At 36.5% G+C, this 19936-nt stretch overlaps 1 protein-coding gene across 12 annotated transcripts in view; it reads right to left on the bottom strand.

Moving 5' to 3' along the window:
* Positions 1–19936, bottom strand: part of G2E3 (G2/M-phase specific E3 ubiquitin protein ligase) — a 66344-nt gene that overhangs the window by 37519 nt on the left and 8889 nt on the right. For 6 of the 12 annotated variants that reach the window (XR_003433591.1, XR_003433590.1, XM_027110981.1 and 3 more), the window contains 2 exons: positions 5614–5654; positions 522–619 (listed from right to left, as the gene is read on the bottom strand). Coding sequence is in view for 9 of the 12 variants with exons in the window: in XM_027110981.1 (XP_026966782.1) it covers positions 522–619; positions 5614–5654 (139 nt within the window). In the remaining 3 variants the exon portion in view is untranslated. Of the gene's footprint in view, positions 1–342; positions 362–521; positions 620–5613; positions 5655–12972; positions 12997–13222; positions 13332–19936 lie in introns of those variants that run through there. The other 6 variants (XM_027110983.1, XM_027110985.1, XM_027110978.1 and 3 more) reach the window with 5 other exon arrangements.

The raw sequence follows: 19936 nt of genomic DNA, 5'->3' as shown, positions 1-19936 counted from the left end.
CTGGTGGAGGGAATGGGGAACAAATGAGAGACTAATTCTCAATATGACATTTTTTCTTTCTTCTGAGTGACACATAAATTAACCTATTTCCTTTTACACAAGTATTTATTACCTTTAGTCAGAACTTTTCTTTCCAGGTTCTCTGTGAAATAAAATACTTTTCTTTTACTTCTTAAACCTTCAAACAAGTCTTTTCTGAGACTTATCACTAGCAACAATGAAAACAAAGTACTAAAATGAACAACTCCCTTAGAGACCTAACCATTTTCTCGTTTTTTCCACTGAGGCCCTAAAGGGTTAGACAAAAATAAGCAGGTAATGATGACAGGTATTTCTACGTACCAAGTAATTTCAGAATCTTAGAATTTGATAAATGAAAAATCTTATTTTCACATATAAGCAAAAGGAGATCCAGAAAAGTTAAATGACTTATCCATTTCTCAGAAACCAGCCATCAGGATCGAATTCTCTTCTTTAGAAGAATATCAGATTGCTAGGATTTAATTAAAAATTATACTCACCAAACAATAGTAATGTACAGTGAGATTCCATTTCTCATTAGTTTTCTTTTCTCCATATTTAATAGGACAGTCATCATTTTTTCGACAGAAAACACAAGCTAACAGTGAAAAAAGTAATAGATATAAAAAAATTTTAAACAAAAACAAAAAAAAACCCTATGGAATTGGTGCTTCTCTCAATTGATGTGTTCAATTCTTTTTGAGAGAGCAAATCACTTTATATTGTTATCAGTAAATTAAAACTTCCAATACGTACTTCTAAAACAATAATTTGACTTTACATTTTTTTCATTAATCTTTAATGATGAATCCCAGCGTGTTGTTTAAATGGCAACTCATTGAAAACAACAGATTAGGAAACTCTGAAACTCCATCTCTCTAAAGCAATAAAACCTGCCAAATGCTGGTTGTGCATTTGGTTATGCTGCCAAAACCATCAGAATCAACTTTTCAGAAAATCTGAAATCTGATTTAAAAACTTAAAATAATCAGAAGAATGCTTCATAAAGAAACAAGCTGCCAAAATTTGATGAGAGATTTGTGGCATTTTAACTTACCTGCCAACCATCCCCCACTCTCCAGCTGGGCAATGGCCTTAGGCCCATGTTCAATGTGTATTGTTCCTTAGGGCCATGTTCCTGGTGTGGATTGTCTAAGAGGAGGTAATATGGACCTTGTCAAAGAAATGTGTGTTCTGACCTGTATGGTGGCTCCCCAAGGGACCGGCTCAGATGCCTGCCCTTGTTTCACCTGCCTCAGAAATTTCTCAGGGCTGGAGTCTGACTGTCAAAAACATTTAAGACAAATATACTAGAGGCAGCAGCTTGAAGCAAAGGATAACACACAGGGTAAGCAGGTCACAGACCAAAAAGGCTAGGAAAGAAGAGTCTGGAAAAGGAAGATACATGGGAAAATAAGGGCTTTGAAAAGCTCCCAAATATACCAGGGAATCTAGAAGGACACCACATGCCCAGGACTGGATGCATACTCAGAAATGACCCTAGAAACTCCAAGCTTTCACCTCTGGCTGATCTTTAGGCTTGTAGACTCATATAGCAAGCCTATATGAAAAAGGAAAGATCCCAAATCAATGACTTTATTTTAACCTTAAAGAACCAGAAAAAGAACAAACTAAACCCAAAACTAGCAGAAGAAAGGAAATAACAGAGATTAGAATAGAGATAAATGACATAGAGAATAGGAAAACAATAGAATAAATATAAACAAAGTTGGTTCTTTGAAAAGGTCAACAAAACTGGCAAACCTTCAGCTAGACAAAGAGAGAAGACTCAAAACTTATTAACAAAGCTACAAAAATCAAAAGTGTGGTAATGACATACAGCTAGACATACAGATCAATGGAAAAGAATCCAGAATGACCATACATCTATGGTCAATTAATTTTGAACAAGTATTCCAAGATCATTCCATGGGTAAAGAATAGACTCTTTAACAAATGGGGCTGGGACAATTGGATAGCCACATGCAAGATAATAAATTAAATCCCTATCTCATACCTTATACAAAAATTAATTCAAAATAGATCAAAGACTTAAACATAAGAGCCGAAACTATAAAACTCTTTCTTAGAAGAAAATGCAGGGGTAAATCTTCAAAACGCTGGTTTAGGAATGGTTTTTCAGATATCACATGACACCAAAAGCAAAAGTAATAATAGATAAATTGGACTTCATCAAAGTTTAAAATTTTTGTGCATCAAAGAACACCATCAACAAAGTGAAAAGATAATCTACAGAATGGTTAAATATACTTGGAAATCATATACCTTTTAAGGGTCTAGTGTCCAGAATATATAAGTATTACAACCCAACAATAAACACACAACTCAATTTTAAAACGGGACAAAGGATCTGAATAAACATTTCTCCAAGGAAGATATAAAATAGCCAATAAGCACATTAAAAGATGCTTAATATCATCAGTCATCAGGGAAATGCAAATCCCACAATGAGATACCACTTCACACCCACTAAGATGGCTACAATAAAAATGTCAGATAATAACAAATGCTGGCAAGGAGCTGGTGAAATCAGAACCCTCATATACTGCTAGCTGAAATGTAAAATGGTACAGCCACTTTGGAAAATAGTCAGCAGTTCCTCAAAAAGTTAAACACGGTTACCATGTGATATAACAATTCCATTCCTGAGTATATGTAATACCAAAAAATTAAAAACAGATGTTCAAATACTTGTACACTAATGTTCACAGTAGCACTGTTCACAATAGCCAAAAAGGAAAACAAATCAAATTTCCATCAATGGATGGCTGAATGGGTAAACAAAATATACCATATCCATACAATGGAGTATCTTTCAGCTATAAAAAGCAATGAAATACCGATACATGCTACAACACGGATGAGCCTAGAAACATTATGCTAAATCTAAGAATACAAGCACAAAAGGTCACATATTATATGATTCCATTTATACAATAGATTGCATTATCCAAAATAGGTAAATCCACAGAGACAGACAAAAAGCAGGCTGGTAGTCTCCACGGGTTGAGCACAGGGGAAATGAGAAGTGATTGCCTAATGGACAGAGTTTTCTTTTGGGGGGATGATAATGTTTTGGAACTAGATAGTGGTAACAGTTGCACAACACTGTGAATGTATGAAGTGCCATCAAATTGTACCCTTCAAAATAGTTAAGATGATGAATTCTATTGATATGTTATATGTATTTTACCACAATAATAAAAAAAATTTTTTTAAGGCAAATTGTAGAGTCAGGGAGATCTGAGTTAAGACTTGGCTCCACACTCTTGCTGTGTAACCTTGAACAAGTCACATAAACACTTTATCGTTCCAGTTCCTCATCTTAAAAATAATACGGGCTTCCCTGGTGGCGCAGTGGTTGAGAGTCCGCCTGCCGATGCAGGGGACACGGGTTCGTGCTCCGGCCTGGGAAGAACCCACATGCCGCGGAGCGGCTGGGCCCGTGAGCCATGGCCACTGAGCCTGCGCGTCCAGAGCCTGTGCTCCGCAATGGGAGAGGCCACAACAGTGAGAGGCCCACGTACCGCAAAAAAAAAAAATGACAACAGCAGCACCTACCTCAAACTATGCCTTAATGAGGATTAAATGAGAGAGTATACAGCAATATAATTAAAAGGGTATGGCACACAGATAGAACTGAATGTTAGTACTATAATTACCAATCCTTTCTATCTTATGATATTTACCTGTTCAGCAAATTTCTAATACCATACTAATAAAACAATAAGAAAATCACTAGCTGCAAAGACTCTGAGCATCTCAAGGCAGCAAACCAATAAAAGATGAAATGAACGTGAATCTAAGTTACTGCGTGGAGCAGAAACTCCCTATCTGTCCAATCTCCCCTAACCAATCCACGTTAAACTGTAACTTGACCAAGTAATAAACGTTTACTGTATTAACCATTAAAACTTCAGGGTTTACCTATTGCAGCAGCTAATCATATTTACCTTAACTAATACATGTAATCAAGAATGGATGTTATGTGTTGAAAATATACTGTATCTGTTAATAGGCTACTCAGAAAATAGACTGCAGGACTGGAAAGAACAGCGTGAGCTAATACTTAGTATTGTGAAACATCCCCCCATATTTGTCCTCCCTCACTCCAGCTTAACAAGCAGTAACTGAAAGGCCCTTCCCTCAATCTTTTAAAAGGTTTCGGATCCCCTTCCTCCCCCATACAGAGTACCTGACCACATCAATTGCAGCAAATTGCCATTTGTTTATTGGACCTCTTACACCAGCAGCTCCTGCCTTAACTTCTTCATCCCCAGTGCCTATACTTTCAGCTGTAAGTGTGCATGCAGCTATCAAGAGGAAGAGGAATACAAGGAATTAGCTGAGATTATGTAAGAGGAGTCCTTAAGGTGAATGCTGGATGGAGCTGCATCTGCTATATGCTGTGGACCTGTGCTTTCCATCTGTTCTCCTCCTCCCTTTGCCCAGTACTGAGACCCTTGGACACAGAACAGACTAGGTTTCAGGCATGCATTTTTATAAGTAGGTTACCTTTTATTTATTTATTTATTTATTTATTTTATTTGTACTTTATTTATTTCTTTTATTTGTACTTTGCTGTTGTTTAATTTTAATGTTTAAAATTCAGTAAAATTGTTCTGACTTCATTATATTTATTAAGACCATCTTCTATTATACTCCAGCAAATGATACTGGTTATGTTACAATAATAAAATGAACATATTCATGTAAGTAAAAAACTGAGTCAATCTTGAGAAAAATATTAAGTAAATAACAGTAATAGGTAGTATTTCCATTTGGCAAATATGTGAAGGTAGTCCATGAATTACTAAGTTTCAGAACTATTAGCACAGTTGATAGAAGTCTGTAGGTAAAAGCAGGAAAGCAAAGTAGAGGAGGTTTAAGAGCACAAATTTCCATATCCAACATGATATGGAGTTATCAGATACTCTATAAGTGAGAGTCAAGATACAGAGTTTTAACTGTAATACTTTGAGAGGGAATCAAAAAATAAATTTTATAAAGGGTAGATCAGGGAGAAGTAGTGGCAAAGGAGTATAAAGTAACAATTTAAAATTTCCATCTTCCATAGTAGCTAATCAATATGTACTGTTTATAACTAATAAATGAAAACAACTAAAAGCAAAGGTCTACATCTGTTTGAGAAGACTGCTGTGAGCGCTAACAGGCAAGTTTTCCTTTTCATGTTAAACTTTCATATGTTGTTTAAACTGTTCTCATCTGCATTTTATCTTTTGTAAGAAGAAAAAAATCACACAAAAAGGTAAAAAAATCATATTTATTAAATAAGTAATACTGTTTTATTCAGATACAAACCATACTTGATAAATACACAGAGAATACAAATAATATTCGGCAAATTATCCTTTTCTAGCAGATTTTTGTTGAAATGAATACACACAACATTTTATTTTAGTATACAGAAACATGAACTAAGAATATCAGGAAATTCATTCCTATTGTTTGAGTACCAGTCTAAAAAGATTTATTGTAATAAAAAAGCAAGAGTAAAATATCTTAACATTTTAAAATAAATTTGAAAATATTTTAAATATGGTTACTTACTGGGATTCTGTGAGCCTCCAGTTTTACTTTCATTCATTTTACTAGGAAAAATAAGAATATACAATCAGCCATTTTAATTTTAAAATTCTCAAATTATCCATTTTAATTAGATTTAGGCAGTGTATGATTACAAATACGTTGCATCATTTCTTACTCTAGTACTTAATTTCCTCACCTTTCCAAATCTAAGACCAGTAATTCTCAACAAGGGTGGTAAATTCTGGGGACAGTGTTGAAATTGGAGGGAATGTTTTTTAGTTATCAAAAAGATTAAGATGACTACTGGCATTTATATTGGAAAGGAGCCAGGACTGCAGGACATACCAGGAACAGAGACCTACACTTTCTAATTTCTAGCAGTTTCACAAATCCATTGAAGAAAATTCCATAAACACACGATAACAGTCCTTCACCTAGAGTAAACATAAACATTTTAACTTATAAATAATATTTAGTTAGTATCCCAACAACACAGATTTGTATTTGAGATCCAATCTCTCCAGCTTCTAATTTCTTACCCCTCTCTCCTGTGCGGATGAATTGCAACTACTGCTTACTTTTAAGTTTACTGTAATTCAGAATAATGATTGAGTTCCAAAATATAGGTAACTTACACGGTTATAGACTAATTTTGCTTTATAAGGAAATCACAATTTCTATGGGGCTCTGTCTTCTCCTCCTCTTTCCCTTCAAACTATCGATACAAGGACCCAAGGCATCTCTCTTGGTTGCACAGTGAAATGAAGTTCTGTCTAGATCTTTATAATATATGTATAGACACCTATGCTATTTAAAGAAAGGTACCTGAAGTTTCTTACTTACTAGCCTCAGAACTCCGTACTACACAAGTGCTTTCTCATCTTTACAACAGAAGAGAATAAAAGTGAACATCAATCTCGCATGTCACAAAAAAAGTAACATAGGAATATATAAAGTACCGTGCTGAAAAGGCTCCAAATATCACCGGCTACAGGATGATCATACGAACGCTCTCCAGTGCTATCGAAACATGAACGGAAAAGGTTTTTCCTATTTGTACCAATCTAATAAGTATTCTATATAGTTTTGCAAAGTGTACTAATATACAGTATTCCACATAGACCAATGGAACAAAAATAAAGAGCCTAGAAACAGACCCAGACTTTTCCAGTCACTTGATTTTTAACAAAGGTACCAAAGCAATTCAGTGAGAAAAAGAAAAGTCTTTTCAACAAATGATGCTGGAAAAAATGGATCTCCAAATGGAAAACAAATGACCTTGAGATTCACACTTTACACCATAAATAAAAATTAATTTCAAGTGAATCACAGACCTTACTGCAAAAGCTAAAACTATAAAGGTTTTAAAAGAAAAAGTAATGCATTATACTTCATCAAAACTAAAAGCTTCCACTCATCAAAAGATACCATATAAATAAGGAAACACAAGCTTTAAATGATACATTACACAAGATGGACTTAATTGATATTTATAGGGCATTCCATCCAAAAACAACAGAATACACATTTTTCTCAAGTGCTCATGGAACATTCTCCAGGACAGATCATATCTTGGGTCACAAGTCAAGCCTTGGTAAATTTAAGAAAATTGAAATTGTTTCAAGTATCTTTTCTGACCACAACACTATGAGACTAGATATCAATTACAGGAAAAGATCTGTAAAAAATACAAACACATGGAGGCTAAACAATACACTACTTAATAATGAAGTGATCACTGAAGAAATCAAAGAGGAAATCAAAAAATACCTAGAAACAAATGACAATGGAGACACGACGACCCAAAATCTATGGGATGCAGGAAAAGCAGTTCTAATAGGGAAGTTTATAGCAATACAATCCTATCTTAAGAAACAGGAAACAACTCGAATAAACAACCTCACCTTGCACCTAAAGCAATTAGAGAAAGAAGAACAAAAAAACCCCAAAGTTAGCAGAAGGAAAGAAATCATAAAAATCAGATCAGAAATAAATGAAAAAGAAATGAAGGAAACGATAGCAAAGATCAATAAAACTAAAATCTGGTTCTTTGAGAAGATAAACAAAATTGATAAACCATTAGCCAGACTCATCAAGAAAAAGAGTGAGAAGACTCAAGTCAATAGAATTAGAAATGAAAAAGGAGAAGTAACAACTGACACTGCAGAAATACGAAAGATCCTGAGAGATTACTACAAGCAACTCTATGCCAATAAAATGGACAACCTGGAAGAAATGGACAAATTCTTAGAAATGCACAACCTGCCAAGACTGAATCAGGAAGAAATAGAATATATGAACAGACCAATCAAAAGTACTGAAATTGAAACTGTGATTAAAAATCTTCCAACAAACAAAAGCCCAGGACCAGATGGCTTCACAGGCGAATTCTATCAAACATTTAGAGAAGAGCTAACACCTATCCTTCTCAAACTCTTCCAAAATATAGCAGAGGGAGGAACACTCCCAAACTCATTCTACGAGGCCACCATCACCCTGATACCAAAACCAGACAAAGATGTCACTAAGAAAGAAAACTACAGGCCAATATCACTGATGAACATAGATGCAAAAATCTTCAACAAAATACTAGCAGACAGAATCCAACAGCACATTAAAAGGATCATACACCATGATCAAGTGGGGTTTATTCCAGGAATGCAAGGATTCTTCAATATACACAAAATAATCAATGTGATACACCATATTAACAAATTGAAGGAGAAAAACCATATGATCATCTCAATAGATGCAGAGAAAGCTTTCGACAAAATTCAACACCCATTTATGATAAAAACCCTCCAGAAAGTAGGCATAGAGGGAACTTTCCTCAACATAATAAAGGCCATATATGACAAAACCCACAGCCAACATCGTCCTCAATGGTGAAAAACTGAAACCATTTCCACTAAGATCAGGAACAAGAGTTTGCCCACTCTCACCACTCTTATTCAACATAGTTTTGGAAGTTTTAGCCACAGCAATCAGAGAAGAAGAGGAAATAAAAGGAATCCAAATCGGAAAAGAAGAAGTAAAGCTGTCACTGTTTGCAGATGACATGATACTATACAGAGAGAATCCTAAAGATGCTACCAGAAAACTACTAGAGCTAATCAATGAATTTGGTAAAGTAGCAGGATACAAAATTCATGCACAGAAATCTCTGGCATTCCTATACACTAATGATGAAAAATCTGAATGTGAAATCAAGAAAAAACTCCTATTTACCATTACAACAAAAAGAATAAAATATCTAGGAATAAACCCCACTAAGGTGACAAAAGACCTGTATGCGGAAAATTATAAGACCCTGATGAAAGAAATTAAAGATGATACAAATAGATGGAGAGATATACCATGTTCTTGGACTGGAAGAATCAACATTGCAAAAATGACACTACTACCCAAAGCAATCTATAGATTCAATGCAATCCCTGTCAAACTACCACTGGCATTTTTCACAGAACTAGAACAAAAAATTTCACAATTTGTATGGAAACACAAAAGACCCCGAACAGCCAAAGCAATCTTGAGAACGAAAAACGGAGCTGGAGGAATCAGGCTCCCTGACTTCAGACTATACTACAAAGCTACAGTAATCAAGACAGTATGGTACAGGCACAAAAACAGAAAGATAGATCTATGGAACAGGATAGAAAGCCCAGATATAAACCCACGCACATGTGGTCACCTTATCTTTGATAAAGGAGGCAGGAATGTACAGTGGAGAAAGGACAGCCTCTTCAATAAGTGGTGCTGGGAAAACTGGACAGGTACATGTAAAAGTACGAGATTAGAACACTCCCTAACACCATACACAAAAATAAGCTCAAAATGGATTAAAGACCTAAATGTAAGGCCAGAAACTATCAAACTCTTAGAGGAAAACATAGGCAGAACACTCTATGACATAAATCACAGCAAGATCCTTTCTGACCCACCTCCTAGAGTAATGGAAATAAAAACAAAAATAAACAAATGGGACCTAATGAAACTTCAAAGCTTTTGCACAGCAAAGGAAACCATAAACAAGACCAAAAGACAGCCCTCAGAATGGGAGAAAATATTTGCAAATGAAGCAACTGACAAAGGATTAATCTCCAAAATTTACAAGCAGCTCACGCCGCTCAATAACAAAAAAACAAACAACCCAATCCAAAAATGGGCAGAAGACCTACATAGACATTTCTCCAAAGAAGATATACAGACTGCCAACAAACACATGAAAGAATGCTCAACTTCATTAATCATTAGAGAAATGCAAATCAAAATTACAATGAGATATCATCTCACACCAGTCAGAATGGCCATCATCAAAAAATCTAGAAACAATAGATGCTGGAGAGGGTGTGGAGAAAAGGGAACCCTCTTGCACTGCTGATGGGAATGTAAATTGATACAGCCACTGTGGAGAACAGTATGGAGGTTCCTTAAAAAACTACAAAGAGAATTACCATATGACCCAGCAATCCCACTACTGGGCATATACCCTGAGAAAACCATAATTCAAAAAGAGTCATGTACCAAAATGTTCATTGCAGCTCTATTTACAATTGCCCGGAGATGGAAACAACCTAAGTGTCCATTATCGGATGAATGTTGAAGAAGATGTGGCACATATATACAATGGAATATTACTCAGCCATAAAAAGAAACGAAATTGAGCTATTTGTAATGAGGTGGATAGACCTAGAGTCTGTCATACAGAGTGAAGTAAGTCAGAAAGAGAAAGACAAATACCGTATGCTAACACATATATATGGAATTTAAGGAAAAAAATATGTCATGAAGAACCTAGGGGTAAGACAGGAATAAAGACACAGACCTACTAAAGAATGGACTTGAGGATATGGAGAGGGATAAGGGTAAGCTGTGACAAAGCAAGAGAGAGGCATGGACATATATACACCACCAAACGTAAGGTAGATAGCTAGTGGGATGCAGCCTCATAGCACAGGGAGATAAGCTCCGAGCTTTGTGACCGCCAGGATGGGTGGGATAGGGAGGGTGGGAGGGAGGGAGACGCAAGAGGGAAGAGATATGGGAACATATGTATATGTATAACTGATTTACTTTGTTATAAAGCAGAAACTAACACACCATTGTAATGCAATTATACTCCAATAAACATGTAAAAAAAAAAAAAAGTGAATTATGTATGCCACACACTGGGAGAAAATATTTGTAAAAGATGTGTCTGACAAAGACTTATACCCAGAATACATAAAGAACTTTTACAATAATATAAAGGAAACATTTAAAGAAATGGGCAAAAGACATGAACAGACACTTCATAAATGAAGATATACAAATGGCCAATAAACAAATGAAAAGATGTTCAACATCATTAGTAATTAGGATGATAAAAATGAAAGACTATGAAAGACTATTTTATACCTATAATAATGGCTAAGATTAAAAAGACTATCAACACGAAACATTGGACAGGATATGAAGCAACCGGGGAACTCTCATTAACTGTTGATGTGAATAATCAACAATAATCAAAATGGAATAATCATTTTGAAAAGTTTTAGTAGTTTCATAGAAGTTAAACATATATGCCCATGAACCTAGCCTTTGATGTAGGAATTTCACACCCAGGTATACATCCAAGAAAAATTAAAAAATATATAGACAAAAAACTTTATACAAAAAAGTTCATAGTAGCCACCTTCATGATACTCCAAAACTGGAAGCCTAGAAGTCCATCAACAGGAAAATGGATAAACAAACTGAAGTATATTAATAAAATACAATACTACTTAGCAATGAAAAGGTAACAAGTGCTGCAAGATGCAACAAAACAGATGAATCTTATAAATATGCTAAGTGAAAGAAACTGTACACTCTTCTTATCCACATCATTCCATTCATATGAAGTTCTAGGATAGGCAAAACTAATCTATCATGAAAAATATTAGAACAGTGCTTGTCTCTCAAGTGGGAAGAAGACTGGAAATGACTTAAGTAAACTTTCTGAAATATCCTACTTTTGCTAAGAGGATGTAAGTAAGCAACTTTGATAGAGAGAAGAAATCTCGGTTTCTAACGGAGGTACAGAACTACAGATAAGAGCTTTCTGAACACAACATTCCTCTTCCTTTTGTAGTTTTCAAGGAAACACCCTAGGCCCACTTCGTAGCTCAGATCTGATGTTGCCTCTTTCACACACAGCCTTGGCTTCGCTTTGACCCCATTAAAACACTACTTCATTTAAATTTCACATCAATGCCACCCTTCTCCAACATGTTATAAGAAATCTATTTTACCCTTTGCTCGGTGCGAAGCCTTGTGGTTCCTCGGGTCAGGGACCTCTCTCACTGCAATGAGTCAACAAACCTAACTTTATCAGATTACAGATTTATCCCCGGTGGTTTTAGGCTGACTAGGCTAGGAGAGGTGAAAGAATACGGCAAATGTCACAAAACATAAATAATCGGTGAACCTGTTTAAAGGGTATATAGGAGTTCCTTTCACTATTCATATAACTTTTTTCTAAGTTTAAGATTATATCAAATTAGGGACTTCCCTGGTGGCGCAGTGGTTGGGAGTCCCCCTGCCAGTGCAGGGGACTCGGGTTCAGGCCCTAGTCTGGAAGGATCCCACATGCCACGGAGCGGCTGGGCCCATGTGCTACAGCTGCTCAGCCTGCGCTCTGGAGCCCGCGAGCCATAGCTGCTGGGCCTGCGTGCTGCAACTGCTGAAGCCCATGCGCCTGGAGCCTGTGCTCCACAGTGGAGGAGGCCACCACAGTGAGAAGCCCACGCACCGCAACAAAAACCCAATGCAGCCGAAAATATAAATGAATTAATTTTTTTAAAAAAGATTACATCAAATTAAAAGTTACCCTTGAGGGCTTCCCTGGTAGTGTAGTGGTTAGGAGTCCACCTGCCAATGCAGGGGACGCGGGTTCAAGCCCTGGTCTGGGAAGATCCCACATACCCTGGAGCAACTAAGCCCGTGCACCACAACTACTGAGTCTGGGCTCTAGAGCCCGAGAGCCACAACTACGGAGCCCACGCGCCTAGAGCCCGTACTCCGCAACAAGAGAAGCCACCGCAATGAGAAGCCCGCACACCACAATGAAGAGTAGCCCCCGCTCTCCACAACTAGAGAAAGCCTGTGCACAGCAACAAAGACCCATAGCAGCCAAAAATAAATTAATTAAATTAATTAATTAAAAGAAAAAAAAAGTTATCCCCGAATCAGATAATGTTCTAAAGATATTACAAAATTCATATTTTTGACTGGTTCACATCAGCTTTCTTACTAATCCACAGCATCTGAAATAAAACTTTTGTTGCTAAATCCTGGTGATGAATTTCTTTATTTCAATCAACAGTCTCCAAAATAAAACTTCAGGAAAAAAAAATTCACATATTTTTAGTTGGATTTTATCATTTTTTTTCTTTCCAGTACATGAATTTTAAGACTTCCTAAGTGGAAGAAGGAAAACAATGCTAGGTAAGTATATATCTCAATAACAGCCCAAGTCTTAACAACAGTCTTGGTCTTAGAAATAATATCAAAGCATTCCCCTCTTCCTTGAGAAATCATTAATAATTTAATGAAGAAAGCTCCAGGAAGCCACTATCAAGAGGTATTCTGAGTCTCTTGCACTGCTTACCTCCACTTGGTCAGTGACACTCAGTTTGATACTCCTCCCCCTTCAAAAGGTGGAGCCTGATTTCCTTCTCCTTGACTGTGGCTGTGCTTAGTAACTTCCACCAAAAAGCCTGGCAGAAATGACAAAGTGTAACTAGGTCATAAAAGGCATTATAACTTCCTCCTTGCTCTCTGTCATGATCACCTGCATTGGTGGAAGCTGGCTGCCACGTCATTAATGCTTTCTTTTAAGGTTCTCCTTGGAGATGTCTACTTGGCAAAGAACTGAGGCATTTACCCATGTCACACGAGTGAGCCGTTTTAGAAGTAAATTGTCCAACCCCACTCAGGCCTTCATAAGACTGCAGCCTGGCTGACAGCCTGAGAGCAACTTCATGGGACACCACAAGGCTAAGCTGCTCCCGAATTTCTGACCCACAGAAACTGTCAGATAATAAATGTCTGTTGTTTTAAGGCACCAAGTTTTGGAGTGATTTGTTACACAGCAATAGATAACTAACACAATAAAGTAAGCCAAACTCCCTCTCATTCTAGCTGGGTGGCTGTTCTAACAGTTTTTTTGGTAGGATCCTTAGGATTTTCAATAAATAAGGTCATGTCATCTGCAAACAGACATTTTTACTTCCTCTTTTCCGACATGGATGCCTTTTTCTTGCCTGGCTGCCCTGGCTAGGACTTCCAGTACTATACTGAATAGGAGTGGAGAGAGTGGGTACCCTATCTTGTTCCTGATCTTGCAGGAAAAGTTTTCAACCTTTTACTGTTGAGTATGATGTTAGCTGTGGGCTTGTCATGTACAGCCCTTATAATGTTGAGGTACATCCCTTCTATACCCAATTTGTTGAGAATTTTTATCATGAAGGGATGTTAAATTTTGTTAAACGTTTTTCCTGCACCTTTTGAGATGAATTTGATTTTTATTTCTCCTTCCATTAGTGTGCACACAGGGATAAATCCTGGTTGATCATGATGTATGATCCTTCTAATGTGCTGCTGAATTTAGTTTGCTAGTGTTTTGCTGAGAATTTCTGCATCTATACTCATCAGGGATATTGGCCTATAGTTTTCTTTTCTTGTAGTGACTTTAGCTGGCTTTGGTATCAGGGTAATGTTGGCCTCAAAAAATGAGCTTGGGAGTTGAACATACACTTCAGAAAAGAAATAGGACATGGCCAACAAGCAAATGAAAGAAGGAACACTGAAAAATTCTCAAAAATGTAGGGATTAAAAAAAAAATGTAGGGATTAAACAACACAATCTTAAACAAGAAAAAGAGGGAAGAAAAAACCACAGGGAAATTAGAAAATACTTAGAGACCAATGAAAATGAGAACATAACATACTAAAAATCTATAGTATACAGCGAAAAGTGATCAGAGGGAAATTTATATCTGTAATGTAGACACTGAAATAGAAGATCCCAAATCAATAACTTAACTTTATACCTCAAGGAGCTAGAAAAAGAAGAGCAAACTAAAACCAAACCTAGTAGAAGGAAGGAATTCATAAAGATTAGAGTGGAGATAAATGTAAAGAAAAGAAAAACAAGAGAGTAAAATCAAAAGTTGGTTCCTTAAAAAGATGAACTAAATTGACAAACCTTTAGCTAGACTAGTCATTTGACAAAATCCAACACTCTTTCATGATAAAAAATACTCATCAATCTAGGAATAGAAGGCAACTTCCTCAGCATGATAAAGAGCATCTTTGAAAAACCCAGCTAACATCAAACTCAATGGTGAAAAACTGAAAACTTTCCACATAAGATCCAAAGCAAAACAATGATGTTCACTCTCACCATATCTATTCAACATTGTACTTGAAGTTCTAGCCAGAACAATTAGGCAAGAAAAGAAATAAAAGGCATCCAAACTTAAAGCAAGAAGCAGCTCTTCTTGCAGAAGCCATGATCTTATATGCAGGAAATCCTAATGAATTCATAAAACACTGTGAGTTAATAAACAAATTCAGCAAAGTGGCAGGATGCAAGGTCAACACACAAAAAATCAGACAAATTTCTACACGATAGCAAAGAACAATCCATAAAGAAAATTAAGAAATCCATTTCGTTTACAATACCATCAAAAAGAATGAACTACTTAGGAATAGATGTAACAAAGAGGTGCAAGAATTTGTACACTGAAAGCCATTAAATATTGCAAAAAGAAATTAAAGAACCCAAATAAATGGAAAGAACTCTGTTCATGGTTGAAAGACTTAATATTGTTAAGATGGCCATACTCCCCAAAGCAATCTACAGATTCAATGTAATCCTTATCAAAATCCAATGGCCATTTTTGTAGAAATGGAAAACCTGATCCTAAAGTTCATAAGAAATTACAAGAGACCTTGAATAGTCAAAACAATGTAAGAAGAAAAAGTTGAATGAATCATACTTCCCAATTTGAAAACTTACTACAAAACTACAGTAATTTAAAAAAGGTGGGATGGGACTGGCATAAGGAAAAACATAGAGAAAAAGTTAAGAGTCAAGAAATAAACACATACATATACGATCAATCAATTTTCAACAAGGATGTCAAAACCATTCAATGGAGAAAGAAGAGTCTCCTCAACAAATGGTGCTGTGACAAGTGGGCAGCCTCATGTAAAGGAATAAAGTTGGACCTCTACCTCACACTAGATACAAAAATTAACTCAAAATGGATCCAAGATTTAGTATGTAAGAGTCAAAACTATAAAAATCTTAAAAGAAAACATAGTATTATGTAAATCTTCATGACCCTGGATTTGGCAACAGTTCCTTATGTATGACACCAAAATCATAGCAGCAAATAAATAAATAAGCTGGACTACGTAATCAAGACAGTGAAAACACAATCCCCAAAATGGAAGAAAATATTTGAAAATCATATACTTGATAAGGATCTAATATCCAGAATATGTAAGAAACTATTAGAATTCAACAACAAAAAGACAAATAACAGAACTTAAAAATAGGGAAAGGATCTGAATAGACATTTCTCCAAAGAAAATATTTAAATGGTCAACAAGCACATGAAAAAATGCTCAACATCATTACTCCTGAGGGATATGCAAATGAAAACAACAATGAGAATACCACTTGATGCCTGCTAAGGTGATGATAATTTTTTAAAAAAAGGAAAATAAGCACTGCAAAGGATATGGAGAAATTGGAACCCTCATACATTGCTAATGGGAATGTAAAATGGTACAGCTACTATGGACCAACAGTTTGGCAGTTGCTCAACACATCAGAGAGTTGCCACATCACCCAACAATCACACTAAGTACAGGTATTCCCCACTTGTCGAAAGTTCCCTTTATGCCACTTCACTTTTACAAAAGGCCTATGTTAATACCTGTTTTTGCTAACCAAAGAAATCAAAAAAAAGATTTTCACCTTTATAAAAAAAGATAATTACTTCTTCACTCTATGCCATTTCAGCCTACAAAAGGTTCCACAGGAATGTTCTACTTTCAGATGGCTGCGGAAACCTGTACTTACTGAAAAGATTTGAAAACAGGTATTCAAACAAAAACTTGTACAAAGATGTTCATAACAGCATATTCACAATAGTTAAAAAACTGATACAACTCATCTGTCAACTGATTAACAGATATACAAAATGTGGTATATCCATACAATAGAATATTATTCTGCTATTAAAAAATATGTAGTACTGATTTATGCAACAACATGGATGAACCTAAAAACATACTAAGTAAAAGAAGCCAGAAACAAAGGTCAGATATTTTATAATCACACTTATATGAAATATCTAGAATAGGTAAATCCATAGAGACATAAAGCAGATTTGTGGTTTCTAGGGATGGCGAAATGGGAAATGCGAAGTGACTGCCTAATGGGTATGAGTTTTCCTTTTGGGGTGATGAAAATGTTTTGGAACTAGATAGAGGTGATGGTTGCCCAACACTGTGAATGTACTAAATGGCACTGAATTGTATACTTCAAAATGGTTAATTTTATGAATGTGAATTTTATTACAATAAAAAAGTTAAATGGACATCTACCATATGATGCAACCAAGAGAAATAAAGGCATATGTTCACTGTACACAAATGTCCATAGCTGCTTTACCTGTAATAGCCAAAAACATAAACAACCTAAATGCCCATCAACAGACAACTGATAAAACAAATTGTGAAATATTCATATAATGAAATACAATTACTAAAACCCACTGAACTATATACTCTTAAAATGGGTTAATTTTATTCTATACTATTATATTACCAGACAGATGTTTAAAAGTTAACAACCACCATTAAAAAATAAAAATATTTATTTAAATTAAAAGGAAAAGCACCAGGTAAGAAGCTTGTAAGTCACCCCTCCATTCTAACAGCAAGAGCTGAAAAGACTGAAAAACCAACAACACTTCTTGGATCGGTAAGAAGGGAGGACACAGCAAGCCACTGCCTCCAAGACTGAAGAGAAAGGTGAATACAGGGAGTCACAGCTTACCTGAGCAGTTACCAGCTGAAACTGCTGTTGGATCCAGCACTGCAGTGGGAAAACCTGAACTATAATTGACTAATTGATTGCTGGAGGCTCAGTGTGGAAAACTTTGAGAATTAAAAACTCAAGGGGCATCCAATCATGGAGCCTCTCACAATACTGTGAGATTTATCACCAGGAACTCGAGGGTCCACAGTAAATATCAGAGAAAAATCCCCTTGTGATTTTGGCAAGGGGAGGGGAAAAGGTGCCATTTTGAAATACATCAAAGCACTCTGTTCTTCTTAATAAGGCCTGCCCTCAAGAGAAACTAGTTAACCAGAGCCTAAGCTGCTGGGGTATTATCAGAGCCTAAATGACCCAGGAAAAGGAAACACCCAACTCCAGCATAATGTAGCCATCCCACATAAGAGGGGAGAAAAAAGCTGAGATACTTGTAAACTTCAAAGTCCAGAGGCATAGGCTCACAAAAAGACTGAGACTTAAATCACAGGACTATAAAACACTTCCCCTTCTTCCACACCTTACCAACATGGTACTAATGGCTTATTTACAACAATTCCTTTTACTCAGTACCTCATGTCTGGCTATCAAGAAAAAACCTACAAGACATATCAAAGAGCAAAAAGCACAATTTGAAAAGGCAGAGCAAACATCAGAACCAAACATGGCAGGGATGTTGGATTTATCAGAACAGGAATTTGAAATTATGATTAATATGCTAAGGGCACTAATGGATAAAGTAGACAATACACAAGACCAGACAGGCAATGTAAGAAGAGAAATGGAAATTCTAAGAAAGAAATGCTAGAGATCAAAAATACTAATGGAAATGAAGAATTGTTTGATAGGATTACTAGTAGATGGGACAAGGCTGAGGAGAGACCTCTGAACTTAAAGATAACTCGACAGAAACGTTGAAAACTAAAAAGCAAAGAGGACAAAAACTGAAAAAAACAACAGAATATCCAAGGACTGTAAGACAACCACAGACAGTGTAACAAAAGTGTTCTAGGAATACCAGAAGAGAGAAAGGAACAGGAGAAATATTTGAAACAATAACAAATTAATGTCAGGCACCAAACCACAGATCCAGAAAGTTCCAGAAAACCAAGCAGGATAACTGCCAAAAAACTACACCTAGGTCTATCATTTCAAACTACAGAAAATCAATGGTAAAGAAAAAAATTCTGAAAAAAGCTACAGGGGAAAAAAAAATCTTACCTATAGAGGAACAAAGGCAGGAATTACATCCAACTTCTCAGAAACAATGCAAGCAAAAAGAGAGTGGAGTGAAATATTTAAAGCATTGGGGGGTGGGAGGGAGGAGAAAAACCAACCCAGAGTTCTGTATCCTGTGAAATTACCTTTCAGAAATGTAAGAGAAATAAAGACTTCCTCAAACAAAAACTGATGGAATATTTTGCCAGTAGACCTGCCTTGAGAGAAATGTTAAATGTTCTTGAGAGAGAAAGAAAATGATATAGATCAGAAATTCAGATCTACATAAAGTATCAGGCAAAGAATAAGTAAAGGTAAAATAAACTGTTTTTTTTTTTATTCTTAATAATGAGTTAATAGTCTATTCAAAATAACAATAGCACCAATGTATTTGATTATGTATTAGTTGTGTACTGCAAACTCTAGGGCAACCACTAAAAAAAGTTAAAAGAGTATAACTGGTATCTTAAGGAGAGAAAATCATATAAAATGCTCAGTTAAAATCACAAAAAGCAGGGACTTCCCTGGTTGTCCAGTGGTAAAGAATCCGCCTTCAAATGCAGGGGACACAGGTTCGATCCCTTGTCGGGGAACTAAGATCCCACATGCCGCGGGGCAACTAAGCCCATGCACACCACAACCACTGAGCATGCGCACCTCAACTAGAGAGCCCAGGTACCGCAACCTATAGAACCCACACACTCTGGAGCCCGTGCACCACAACTAGAGAGAGAAAACCCACAGGCCACAACTAGAGAGAAGCCCACACACTGCAACGAAGAGCCCACGTGCCACAACAACAAAAAAAGATTCTTGGGCTTCCCTGGTGGCGCAGTGGTTGAGAGTCCGCCTGCCGATGCAGGGGACACGGGTTCGTGCCCCAGTCCGGGAAGATCCCACATGCCACAGAGCGGCTGGTCCCGTGAGCCATGGCCGCTGGGCCTGCGTGTCTGGAGCCTGTGCTCCGCCATGGGAGAGGCCACAGCAGTGAGAGGCCCGCATACCGCAAAAAAAAAAAAAAAAAAAAAAA

Source organism: Aethalodelphis obliquidens, unplaced genomic scaffold (genome assembly GCF_003676395.1).
Source record: "Aethalodelphis obliquidens isolate GAN/ISIS:26980383/991018 unplaced genomic scaffold, ASM367639v1 scaffold10, whole genome shotgun sequence".
NCBI classification, from domain to species: Eukaryota; Metazoa; Chordata; class Mammalia; order Artiodactyla; family Delphinidae; genus Aethalodelphis; species Aethalodelphis obliquidens.
Note: the sequence above shows the minus strand (reverse complement) of the source record. Positions and strands in the feature narration are given on the sequence as shown.